General features: G+C 44.5%; 1 protein-coding gene across 1 annotated transcript in view; it reads left to right on the forward strand.

Annotated features, from left to right (window-relative positions):
- Positions 1-13,794, forward strand: part of LOC139158455 (transducin-like enhancer protein 2) — a 78,581-nt gene that overhangs the window by 47,783 nt on the left and 17,004 nt on the right. Inside the window, exon 11 of the mRNA XM_070735798.1 lies at positions 8,753-8,893. Coding sequence (XP_070591899.1) covers positions 8,753-8,893 — 141 coding nt within the window. The remainder of the gene's footprint in view (positions 1-8,752; positions 8,894-13,794) is intronic.

Genomic DNA, 13,794 nt, shown 5'->3' on the forward strand with positions numbered 1-13,794 from the left:
AACAGACCAGCATAGCTACAGCAGCATTTATTGACTGAAAACTGGAACTGAGGTAAATTCCTGTAATTTATACTTACGGCCCACAGGCCCTTAACCAATCATAATCCTGGAAAAAGCCCACCAAAATATGAATGTTCTATGTTTCCCGCCAAAACAGTTGGAGTTAACAGTTAGGGTCATCTAAAGGTTAGCTTCACTTTAGCTGGGCTGAACATAACTATATATATTCAATACATAACAGTTTGATTGAATTTTACACTAAGCAAGCAAGCAATGTTGAGTCTGCAGAGAAGGGCAGTATAGGAATGAAATAAATAAATTTTGTGATCCTGCTGTACAGAGCGTTGGTGAGACCACATTTGGAATACTGTGTTCAGTTCTGGAGGCCTCACCTACAAAAAGATATTGACAAAATTGAACGGGTCCAAAGACGGGCTACAAGAATGGTGGAAGGTCTTAAGCATAAAACGTATCAGGAAAGACTTCATGAACTCCATCTGTAGAGTCTGGAGGACAGAAGGGAAAGGGGGGACATGATTGAAACATTTAAATACATTAAAGGGTTAAATAAGGTACAGGAGGGAAGTGTTTTTAATAGGAAAGTGAACCCAAGAACAAGGGGGCACAATCTGAGATTAGTTAAGGGAAAGATCAGAAGCAACATGAGAAAATATTTTACTGAAAGAGTAGTAGATGCTTGGAACAAACTTCCAGCAGACGTGGTTGTTAAATCCTCAGTAACTGAATTTAAACATGCCTGGGATAAACATATATCCATCCGAAGATAAAATACAGGAAATAATATAAGGACAGATTAGATGGACCATGAGGTCTTTTTCGGCCGTCAACCTTCTATGTTTCCATCTTTCTAATATTACACTAGATTTTATCTGAGGTTTCTTTCTATCCATGATTCAGTTGGCATTGGGGTTAACCTCTTTTCCGGATATACACAATTCATGAACCAGCCCCTCAAAAAACCAGGTTTTAACCAGATCCAGCCAAGCCACCAAAAAGCCAGACCTCAATCTGCATTCAAAGCAACTAACGGATCATGCAGTTCCCAGCTCTTGAATCTAACGTGGTTAAATGCACCTGTGGGAACATAGCTAGTGGATAACCATTGGTCACCACAATCCTTTTTCTTCTGAAAAGGTGAGGAAAACCCAGCAGCGATAGGTTGGACTCCGGATTCTCTCTCGGGAGTAACGGCACGGAAACGGTTTGGAATTTGGAATTTCTGCAGGGGAAAAAAAAGGATAGGAAAGTAATGTGGGTTTTGCATTCCGCAGAAGTGTGTCCAAAGCCCGTTCGCGGCTCCCGAGAGAATCCGGAATGATTGAAACCAAGAGGAAGGAAACCATAATATCGGCACTAAAGCAGAAATCTCGGGTTGGCTGGGAAGAGAGAGAGGCAGCTGACACCAGAAATGTCTTGCTGGAGGTTTTCTTAAGTGCCCGGGGTGGAAAATAAAATGTGTTGCTTGTGGGTGGATGGCTTGTGGAATCCCAGGACGGGTTTAATTAATATCTCCTGGAAAACGGGAAAAACAGGCTGGGAGGAATGCAGGTGTGTTTAAGAAATACGTTAATATGTTTTAAATATGTTAAAGGGTTCAATAAGGTTCAGGAGGGGGGAGTCTTTTGAATAAGAAGGTGGAACACAAGAACAAGGGGGCACAGTCTGAGGTTAGTTGGGGGAAAGATCAGAAGCAACGTGAGAAAACATTATTTTACTGAAAGAGTGGTAGATGCGTGGAACAAACTTCCAGCAGGCGTGGTTGATAAATCCACAGGAACTGAATTTATTATTATTATTATTAATTATTTATTAGATTTGTATGTCGCCCCTCTCCGAAGACTCGGGGCGGCTCACAACAATAGTAAAAACAGTGTCAAAGAACAAATCTAATATTAAAAAGAAACACATATAAAACCCCATCATTTAAAACCAAACAACGCATACATACCAATCATAAAATATAAAAGCCTAGGGAGGTGTCTCAGTTCCCCCATGCCTGGCGATATAGGTGGGTCTTGAGTAATTTACGAAAGACAAGGAGGGTGGGAGAAGTTCTGATCTCCAGGGGGAGTTGATTCCAGAGGGCCGGGGCCGCCACAGAGAAGGCTCTTCCTCTGGGATAAACATAGATGGATCTATGTTTAGAGAAGGCTTTTCCCCTGGAATAAACATAGATGGATCTATGTTTATCCCAAGCCTGGGATAAACATAGATCCATCCTAAGGTAAAATACAGGTAATAGTATAAGGGCAGACCTGATGGACCAGGAGGTCTTTTTCTGCCGTCCATCTTCTATGTTTCTATGTTTCTTAAATTGGAATTAAAGGGCCTTCTGTCATAATTAGAGAGGGGCATATAAAGCATAGGTAGCCTTTCGATTTACAACAGTTCGCTTAGTGACCGTTGCAAAAAAGTGATTTATATCCATTTTTTGGCTGTTGTGGCAACCACGGGGGTGGGGGGTGGGTTGTTGTCATGTGATTTACATCTGGGCGCCTGTCAGCTGGTTCATATTTATGTCGGTTGCAGTGTCCTGGGGTCATGTGACACCCCCCCCCCCCGTTTTCCTGGCCAAGCAAAGACAATGAGGAAGCCTAGATTCACTTAATGATGGTATTACCAATCTAAGAACTGCAGGGATCACACACTTAACACAATTGGCGAGAAAAGTCGTAACGTGCGTCAAAACTCACTTAATGAATGTTTTGCTTAGCAAAAATATATTTTGGGCTCAGTTGTGGTTGTAAGTTGAGGATTCCCTTCATCTCAATGCCCAAATCTCTCTCTCTTTCTCTCTCTCATTTTCTCCCTTTCTTTCACTCTGTCTTTCTCTTTCTCTCTCACACACTTTTTTCTCTGTCCTGCTCTCTCCGTCTCTCCCTGTCTTTCTTTCTCTCTCTCATTCTTTTTATCTCCCTCTCTCTTTTCTCTCATTCTTTCTCTCTCCCTCTCTTTTTCTCTCACTGTTTTTCTTTCGCTCTCTTTCTATCTCCCTCTCCCTCTCTCTCTCACCCTTTCTCTCTCTTTTTGTCTCATTCTCTTTTTGCCACCCTCTCTTTCTTGCCCTCTCCCTCTTTTTTCTCTCGTTCTCTCCCTCCCTCTCTCCCTCTTTTTCTTTCATTCTCTTTCTCTCCCTGCCCCCTCTATCTTTCTTTCCCTTTTTCTCTTTTTGTCTCTCTTTCTCCCACCCCTCTTTCTCTCCCTCCCTCTTTTTTCTCTCATTCTCTTCCTCTCCCTCCCCCCCTCTCCTTTTTCTTTCATTCTCTTTCTCTCTCCTTCTCCCTCCCCTCTTTCTCTTTCCCTCTTTCTCTTTCCCTCCCTCTCTTTCTCTCCCTCTTTTTGTCTCTTTCTCCCACCCCCTCTTTCTTTCCCTCTTTTTTCTCTTGTTCGCTTCCTCTCCCTCCCCCTCTCTCTCCTTTTTCTTTCATTCTCTTTCTCTCTCCTTCTCCCTCCCCTCTCTCTCTTTCTCTTTCCATCCCTCTCTTCCTCTTCCTCTTTGTCTCTTTCTCCCACCCCCTCTTTCTCTCCCTCTTTTGTATCTGGTTCTCTTCCTCTCCCTCCATCTCTATCTCTTTTTCTTTCATTCTCTTTCTCTCTCCCTTTCCCATCCTTCTCTCTCTTTTAGAGGATTTTTTCCCCCTGCAAAAGAGGCTTCTGGTTTTCCACCTCATTTTGGGGGCACTTCAGAATTCCTTTCAACCCTCTCAAATTCCTTGACTGGATGTTGTTGTGGAGGGAGGGGGTGAAGAGAGATTTCTTTCGCTCTGACAACCTAGCCCCCCCAAACCCCCCCCCCCCGCAGCTGTTCCCGTTTCCCCAGGGATTCCCTGCCAGGGTCTTTCCACAGGGCTACACGGAACAGTGGGAGGCTGCAGAGAGCGGGAGAAAGGAAGGTGGTGGGAAATGAGGGGTTTTTTTTCACACACCACCCCTCGCCCACCTCTCTCCCTCCCTTTTGCTTTTCTTTCCTTCCTTCCCCTTTCCTCTTTGCCCCTCCTCTTTCCCCTTCTTTTCTTCCCCTTCTTTCCTTCTTTCCTTCCTTCCTTTCCTCTTCCCTCCCTCTCTTTCTGTCTCTTTCTCTCGCACGCTTTCTTCTCTCCCTTCCTTTTGCTTTTCTTTCCTTCCTTCCCCTTTCCTCTTCTTCCTTCCTCTTTTCCCCTTTCCTTCTTTCTTTCCTTCTTTCTTTATTTCCTTCCCCCTCCTTCCTCCCCTCTTCCCCCTTCCCCTTTTCTTTCCATTTCCCCTTCTTTTCTTCCCCTTCTTTCCTTCTTTCCTTTCCTCTTCCCCCTCTTTCTATCTCTTTCTCTCTCTCGCTTTCTTCTCTCCCTTCCTTTTACTTTACTTTTCTTTCTTCCCCTTTTCTCTTCCTTCCTCTTTTCCTTTTTCCTTCTTCTTTCTTTGTTTCCTTCCCCCTTTCCCCTTCCTTCCTTCTTCCCACCCTCCTTCCCTCTCCTTTTTCTTTCCCTTTCCCTTTCCCCTTCTTTTCTTCGCCTTCTTTCCTTCTTTCTTTCCTTCCTTTATTCTTCCCCTTCTTTTTCTATCTTTCTCTCTCGCTTTCTTCTCTCTCTCCCTTTTGCTTTTCTTTCCTTCCTTTCTTCCCATTCCCTCTTCTTCCTTCTCCTTTTCCTTTCCCCCTTTTCCTCCTTCCTTCCTCACCTCCTCCTTCCCTTTCCCCTTCTTTTTGTCTCCCTCCCACCCTCTCTTTCTGTCTCCTTTTCTCTCCCTTTCTTCTCTCCATCCCTTTTGCTTTGCTTTCCTTCCTTTCTTCCACTCTCCTCTTCTTCCCTCACCCTTTCCTGTCCCATTCTTTCCTTTTTTCCTTCCTTTCCCACTTTCTCTTTCTCCTTTCCTCCTCCCTCCCCTCCTCCCTCCCCTTTCCCTTCTTTTCTTCCCCTTCCTTTTTTCCCTCCCTCTCTTTCTGTCTGTTTCTCTCTCACACTTTCTTCTCTCCCTCTCTTTTGCTTTTCTTTCATTCCTTTCTTTCCCTCCCTCTTTCCTCTTCTTCCTTCCCATTTTCCTTTCCCCTTCTTCCCTGTCTTCCCTTCCTCCCCTCCTCCCAATCCTTTCCCTTCCTTCCTCCCTTCCCTTCCCTCCTCCCTCCCTTTCTCTTTCCCCTTCTTTTCTTCCCCTTCCTTCTTTCCTCCCTCCCTCTCTTTCTGTTTCTCTCTCACACTTTCTTCTCTCCCTCTCTTTTGCTTTTCTTTCATTCCTTTCTTTCCCTCCCTCTTTCCTCTTCTTCCTTCCCATTTTCCTTTCCCCTTCTTCCCTGTCTTCCCTTCCTCCCCTCCTTCCAATCCTTTCCCTTCCTTCCTCCCTTCCCTTCCCTCCTCCCTCCCTTTCTCTTTCCCCTTCTTTTCTTCCCCTTCCTTCTTTCCTCCCTCCCTCTCTGTCTGTTTCTCTCTCACACTTTCTTCTCTCCCTCTCTTTTGCTTTTCTTTCATTCCTTTCTTTCCCTCCCTCTTTCCTCTTCTTCCTTCCCATTTTCCTTTCCCCTCCTCCCTTCCAATCCTTTCCCTCCCTCCTCCCCTCCCTCCCTTTCCCTTTCCCCTTCTTTTCTTCCCCTTCCTTCTTTCCTTCTTTCTTTCCTTCCTCCCTCTCTTCCTGTCTCTTTCTCTCTTGCCTTCTTCTCTCCCTCCCTCCACCAAATTTGAATGAGAAACAGCAGGGAGAAAAGGCAAATAAATCTCCCTGCAGGCAGGGCACCTTAAAAAAAGAAAATAACCACCCATCACCACTCCACCATCTCTCAGGCTGCTCTGGTTTGAGCCTCCTCCTGCCCCGCCTGCTTTCTAAAATTGTTCTGCTTCATGTGGCTTTTTCCCCTCCCCTCCCACCAGTTGAAAGCATTCTTGGCTTTTATTTTCCTTGGCACCAGCAGAGACGGCACATGGTTGAGTTCCCTTTTTCTCTGTTTACACTGACGGCAAGGAAGAAAGACAAAAGCCGCCAACGTGCTCGGGCCTTTCACACATTCCCCAGAAGTGAAGTCAACCTTCCGATGGTTGGGGGCAGATCGGCAGATGTTCGTATTCAACTCTGCAGAAGTTCCAGAAGATCCCCAGGAATTGTAGAGATTAGAATCCGACACCTAGGCAGGGTACCACTCGGGGAGAGGCTGGATTTGGTTTTGCATATCCTAGATCAGTGTTTGCCAACCTTGGCCACTTGAAGATATCTGGACTTCAACTCCCAGAATTCCCCAGCCAGCATTCGCTGGCTGGGGAATTCTGGGAGTTGAAGTCCAGATATCTTCAAGTGGCCAAGGTTGGCAAACACTGTCCTAGATAAGATACTTTGCTAGAAGAGCCCTCCACTCCTCCACTCACAACAGAATACCCTACACAACTAGACTTACAATCCCAGGTTTAGAATGCATAGAACTACGTCGCCTTAAACAGGACCTAAGCATAGCCCATAAAATCATCTGCTACAACGTCCTTCCTGTCAACGACTACTTCAGCTTCAACCGCAACAACACACGAGGACACCACAGATACAAACTTAAAGTAAACTGCTGGCTGCAGGAAATACAACTTTTATTCTTGATCATCAAGAATACAAGAGTTAGGGAAATGAGTGTTCCCTCGATTTTCGCGGGGGATGCGTTCCGAGACCGCCCGCGAAAATCGAATTTCCGCGAAGTAGAGATGCGGAAGTAAATACACTATTATTGGCTATGAACAGTGTCACAAGCCTTCCCTTAACACTTTAAACCCCTAAATTACAATTTCCCATTCCCCTAGCAACCATTTAGATCATTACCATGTTTATCTATTAAAGTTTATTAAAAAAAAATTTAATTAAAGGTGGATGAAAGTTTGGCGATGACATATGACGTCATCGGGCAGGAAAAACTGTAGTACAGTGATCCCTCGATTATCGCGAGGGTTCCGTTCCAAGACCCCTCGCGATAATCGATTTTTCGCGATGTAGGGTTGCGGAAGTAAAAACACCATCTGTGCATGCGCGCCCTTTTTTCATGGCCGCGCATGCGCAGATGGTGGAGTTTGCGTGGGCGGCGGGGAAGACCCAGGGAAGGTTCCTTCGGCCGCCCAGCAGCTGATCTGCTCGGCAGCGCAGCAGCAGCGAGCAGACGAAGATCGGGGTTTCCCCACCGCCCACGCAAAGGGGAAACCCCGATTTGGCTCCTCGCTGCGCTGCCGAGCAGATCAGCTGCTGGGCGGCCGAAGGAACCTTCCCTGGGTCTACCTCGCTGATGCCCCCGCTCGCCCCGCCCGCCCGCCGCCCGCCCGCCGCCCGCCGCCCGCCAGCAAGAGGGGGAGAGATAGAGAAAGAGAGAGAAGGAAAGAAAGAGATGAGAGAGGGAGGAAGAGAGTGTGAGAGAGGAAGAAGCAAGATAGAGAAAGATAGAGAGAAAGGAAGATGAGAAAGGAAGGAAGAGAGTGACGTCATCGGGTGGGAAAAATCGCGATATAGCGTTTCGTGAAGAACAAGATCGCGAAAATCGAGGGATCACTGTATAGAGGAAAAAAACTGCAAAGTATTTTTTAATTAATATTTTTGAAAAACCGTGGTACAGTATAGGCTTTTCGCGAAGTTCGAACCCGCGAAAATCGAGGGAACACTGTATTACATAAGTGGTATTACACACCCGTTCAACTTGAACACTTTCAGCAGAACATTAAAGGTATCTGTCGGCATGGGTGCCAAGATAAAGGAGTGTTTATGCATAAGCTCTGGGAATGCCCAGTGGTGCAGAATTTTTGGCAAAAAGTGCAAGAGGATATTAATAGGATATTAAATATAAGATGGACGATTATTAAGGAAATGGCAGTATTAGTAAAGAGTAGTGAGATGGGAGAATACAGAGAAATAAAACAAGCAGCGATAGAAAGCGCTCAGTAATAGTCTTGGGGTGGAAAGACGCGACAAATGGACAATGCAAAATTGGTATAGGTATATGGTGGACCACATTCAATTCGAGCTTATGGATTAAAAGATGAATTCGATTAATGAAACTGATTTGCAACAGCTGATGGAGCGATGGGACAAGGTAAGACGATATATGGCGAGTAGGATCCGAGACCAGGCTATAAGAAACAAGTTGGAATCACTCTATAATATGTAAAGAAATATTTCACTCTTGGGTTTAAATGATTTATACAAAAAATACCCCCAACTGGTGGTGGGGTACGATCGATTGTCTGGTGGTGGGATCACTGAGCACATGTTATATGTTATATGTTGTGTGTGTGTTTTACATTATAAAAATCAATAAAAATATTAATTAAAAAAAAAGGAAATACAACTTTAGTAACCGAGTAGTTGACTCTACCTGACTCATCACCTAACCCCCAAAACTTTAGCCTTAGACTTTCCACTGTTGACCTCTCCCGATTCCTAAGAGGTCAGTAAGGGGCGTGCATAAGTGCACCAGAGTGCCTCCTGTCCCCTGTCCTAATGTTCCTCTCTTAGTAATATCATGTATATCATTTTACCTATCTCTCAGTATCTCTGTCTGTATCAATGATCTCCAACGTTGGCAATTTTAAGACTTGTGGACTTCAATTCCCAGAATTCCCCAACCAGCAAAGCTGGCTGGGGAATTCTGGGAGTTGAAGTCCTCCAGGCTTAAGGTTTGCCAAGGTTGCAGACCCCTAATGGCTCAATCGAATCTTTTTTGTTTTTAAATCTTTATGGGGGTCCCTATTGTGCCGAATGTCTCGACCAAACTGAAGGCATGAAACCTTTTATTTCCCCCCACTTCCAGGACCTTCCTTCGGAGCCCGGGAGCCCCCTTTGCCCCTCAGCTGCCCAACTCCTGCCCAGCCAAAGGGGCTTTACGAACAGTCCAGTCTCGCTGGCATCCAGCTGCAGCCCCACACCCCTCAAAGGCAAAGACCCGAATTTGGTAAGTGGAAGGGTGGTTGTAACTCATGGGCAGGGTCTACACATGATACCCCTCCTCCTTGAACGGATAGATGATTTACCTTTTTTAGCATAGAAATGTAGAAACATAGAAGATTGACGGCAGAGAAAGACCTCCTGGTCCATCTAATCTGCCCTTACATTATTTCCTGTATTTTATCTTAGGATGGATATATGTTTATCCCAGGCATGTTTAAATTCAGTTACTGTGGATTTACCAACCACGTTTGCTGGAAGTTTGTTCCAAGGATCTACTACTCTTTCAGTCAAATAATATTTTCTCATGTTGCTTCTGATCTTTCCCCCAACTAACTTCAGATTGTGTCCCCTTGTTCTTGTGTTCACTTTCCTATTAATAACACTTCCCTCCTGAAACTTATTGAACCCTTTAATATATTTAAATGTTTCGATCATGTCCCTCCTTTCCCTTGACATACGCCTAGCTGTTATGATTTATGTATGGTTTGTGTGGATTGTATGATTGTTGAATTTGTAGGTGTATTGCTTGTTGTGAGCCGCTCCGAGTCCTCGGAGAGGGGCGGCATACAAATCTAATTAATAATAATAATAATAATAATAATAATAATAATAATAATAATATTACGATTATTATTATTATTATTATTATTATTATTATTATTATTATTATTAATGTCCTCCAGATCAGTGTTTCCCAACCTTGGCAACTTGAAGATATCTGAACTTCAACTCCCAGAATTCCCCAGCCAGCATTTGCTGGCTGGGGAATTCTGGGAATTGAAGTCCAAATATCTTCAAGTTGCCAAGGTTGGGAAACACTGCTCCAGACTATACAGATTGAATAGCAATACGCTTAGACCAGGGGTAGGCAAAGTTGGCTCTTCTATGACATGTGGACTTCAACTCCCAGAATTCCTGAGCTAGCATGATTGGCTCAGGAATTCTGGGAGTTGAAGTCCACAAGTCATAGAAGAGCCAACTTTGCCTACCCCTGGCTTAGATTTATATACCGCTTTATAGGGCTTTACAACTCTCTCTAAGAGGTTTACAGAGTCAGCCTCTTGCCCCCAACAATCTGAGTCCTCATTTTATTGACCTTGGAAGGATGGAAGGCTGAGTCAACCTTGAGCTGGTCAGGATTAAACTATTGGCACTGGGCAATACATTAGCCTTTCTGTGCAGGGAGAGAGAACTAGAGAGAGAGAGAAAGAGATTGTAGATAGACAGAAGATAGATAGATTGTGAAAGAGAGAGGGGGGGAGAGAGGAAGAGATTGTAGATGGACATAAAATGGATTAAATGAAAGATACACGGGGAGAAGGGGAGAGAGCGAGAGCGATTGTAGATAGACAGAAGATAGACATTACATCCAGATGGGTTTTCAGCCTCCGTCCACACAAACTCCCTGGATAAATAAACCAGATAGGATTGAGAGATTCTCAGCCTTGTCAAGAATCCAAACACGGAAACTGAAAAAAAATAAAATAAATGTGAATATTGCAGAGAAATGAAAAGGGGCAGCTGGCAAAATGGGGGAGACTCAGACAGCAGACAGACAACATCTGGGCTGTGAAGATGCTGTTTGCAATTCCTTGCCGCTGGTGACACCGGTTGCTAGGCTGCCTCTCTGCCTGTTTTTCCATTTTTCTTCGCTCCCCTCCCCTGTTTCCCCCCTCCCCTCCGGCTCTGCTGGGCTTGCAGTGCCCCCCTCCTCAAAAGCCGGGGAGCTCCGTTAATTAGCAGCCCACCGAGGGCTTTGAATTCCAGGGAGGATTTTAATGTATAATTAATTGCTATTAGAGCAGGCGTGGAGAAGGGAGGGGAGGGGGAGGGCTGGCCAAGGAATCTGTGTGTTATTTTGTGAGAAAGGGAAAGAGAGAGAGAAAAGAGAGAGAGAAAGCTAGAGAGAGAAAGAGAGAGATGTACAGAAAGAGAGGGAGAGAAAGAGAGAGCGAAGAGAAAGTGTGGGAGAGAAAGAGTGAGGAGAGAGAAAGAGAGAGAATGAAAGAGACAAAGAGCAAGATAGAGAAAGAGACAGAAAGAGAGAAGGAGAGAAAGAGAAGAGAAAAAGAGAGAAAGACACATCAAGAGAAAGAGAGGGAGGAAAGAGAAAGAAAAGAGAGAAAAAGGTAGAGAAAGAAAAAGATGTGCAGAAAGAGAGGGAGAGAAAGAGAGATCGGAGAGAAAGAGTGAGGAGAAAGAGAGAGAGAGAAAGAGAATGAAAGAGACAAAGAGCAAGAACTAGAAAGAGGGAGGGAAAGAAAGAAAAGAGAAAAAGAGAGAAACAGAGAGAGAAAGAGAGAGGGTGGGAAAGCGAAAGAGAAAAGAGAGAAAAAGCTAGAGAGAGAGAAAGAGAGAGAAAGAGATGTGCAGAAACAGGGAGAGAAAGAGAGAGCGAAGAGAGTGAGGAGAAAGCGAGAGAAAAAGAGGGAAAGACGCATAGAAAGAGAGGGGGGAAGAGAAAGAGAAAAGAGAGAGAGAAAAGCTAGAGAGAGAAAGAAAGAGATATATACAGAAAGAGTGGAAGAGAAAGAGAGAACAAAGAGAAAGAATGGGAGAGTGAGAGCAAGGAAAAAGAGAGGGAGAGAAAGCGAGAGAGAAAGATATATGGTATACAGAAAGAGAGACGGAGAGAAAGAGTGGGAGAGAAAGGGAGCGAAGAGAAAAAAAGAGAAAGACAATGAAAGAGGCTGTGAGAGAGAAAGAGAGGAAGAGAAAGAGAAGAGAAAAAGAGAGAGAGAGAGAGAGAGAGAGTGGAGGGAAAGAGTGGGAGAGACAGAGAGAATGAAAGAGAGAAAGAGAAAGAGAGAGGAAGATACGGAAAGAGAGAGAGGGAGAGAAAGAGAGAGCAAAGAAAAAGAATGGGAGAGAAAGGGAGTGCAAAGAAAGAAAAAGAGAGAATGAAAGATGCAAAGAGAAAGAGAGACAGAAAGAAAGAGAAAGGGAGAGAAAGCGAGATAAGAGAGAAAGAGAGAAAATACATAAATACACACAAACACACACACACACACACACACAGAGATTTTACCAGACCATCTGGGCTGACTTGGAGAATAAAAGGGAGAAAAACTAGAAGAAAATTGGGATCAATTTTGCAGCCCTCTTCCCCCCTCCCCACTTAATTTCTTATTTTGTAGCCTGGGAGAACCCCCTCTCTCCTTTTTCCAGAATTGCTCACCCCCCCCCCCTTTCTTGATGGATACAATCTGTGTCAAGATTCAGTCGCTTTGTTGCCTTCTAGCTCCTATCACTATTCAATTATTCAACTTGCCCAACGGAAAAAGGGGAGGAATTGGGTGGAATGTGTGGAGAGGAGACGGAATGCCAAGACTTCGTCAAGGTCACTCCTGCAGGTTCTCAATGCAGAATTGGGACAGTTCCCATAACAAAACCAGCAAACAAAAAGTTTTATTATTGGATCACGTGAGAAGGGCTTGCGTGGGGTCCTCGAACCTGGCTCAAAGTTCCTCCAGGGAAGGCGGTCAACGTCCTCCAATTCCAAAGCCCCCTCATGGGGGAGCAACCCCACCCAAGTCCGCAGCCTCTCCTTCCAGAAGAAGCCTCTTGCATAGAAGTGAAATGCCTTCAAAAGAAAAAAAACACACCAGAAAGTCCAGTTGCTACTTGGAAAAACAAAAAAGGCCCTTTAGGACAGACAAACCGTAACCTGGATGACTGACAATCTCTATAGATACAATCTCTACAATTTGGGATGATCACCCTTGGAAGGATGTGGGCGAAGGAACGGATTTGCAGAGAGAAAAATTGAAGATTACAAGAACAATTTGCACCACTCAGGTGACCCTGAAGACACAGATAAACCTGCAAACGGCCTCAATGACACTTTAGAAAGAAACATAGAAACACAGAAGATTGGCAGCAGAAGAAGACCTCCTGGTCCATCTAGTCTGCCCTTATACTATTTCCTGTATTTTCTCTTAGGATGGATCTATGTTTAAATTCAGTCCCTGTGGATTTACCAACCACGTCTGCCGCAACAGAAACAGAACGTACAGTTGGATGTGTGGAGTCTGTCACAACACTTCAAGTTCTAAGCACATAGCGTTTATGAGTTTCCTATATACTTCTCTACTGTCCTCACTCTGTAGGGACTTTCTACCTGAGGCACTGCAGCCACGGAACCAAACAGCGATGCAGTTTGTTAAAACATTCTTGATCGTGGCTCTGTGCACAGTGGCCAGCTCAGAAGGAGAAAGATGTGCACTCGTCATCCAAAGGTGAAGGCGATATTAGAGTGGAAAACCCCACGAAACCGCAAAGCCACCACATTTCCGGCCAGGCTGTTCATCCTGGCCGCAAAAAGCTCTGAGGTGCTAAAAATGGGAAGAGGAGGGATAAAGCCAAAACTGACCAGCCTCTTAATTGAATTAGAAACATAGAAACATAGAAGTCTGACGGCAGAAAAAGACCCCATGGTCCATCTAGTCTGCCCTTATACTATTTTCTGTATTTTATCTTAGGATGGATATATGTTTATCCCAGGCATGTTTAAATTCAGTTACTGTGGATTTATCTACCACGTCTGCTGGAAGTTTGTTCCAAGGATCTACTACTCTTTCAGTAAAATAATATTTTCTCATGTTGCTTTTGATCTTTCCCCCAACTAACCTCAGATTGTGTCCCCTTGTTCTTGTGTTCACTTTCCTATGAAAAACACTTCCCTCCTGGACCTTATTTAACCCTTTAATATATTTAAATGTTTCGATCATGTCCCCCCTTTTCCTTCTGTCCTCCAGACTATACAGATTGAGTTCATTAAGTCTTTCCTGATACGCTTTATACTTAAGACCTTCCACCATTCTTGTAGCCCGTCTTTGGACCCGTTCAATTTTGTCAATATCTTTTTGTAGGTGAGGTCTCCAGAACTGAACACTGTATTCCAAA

Source organism: Erythrolamprus reginae, chromosome 1 (assembly GCF_031021105.1).
Source record: "Erythrolamprus reginae isolate rEryReg1 chromosome 1, rEryReg1.hap1, whole genome shotgun sequence".
NCBI lineage: Eukaryota > Metazoa > Chordata > Lepidosauria > Squamata > Dipsadidae > Erythrolamprus > Erythrolamprus reginae.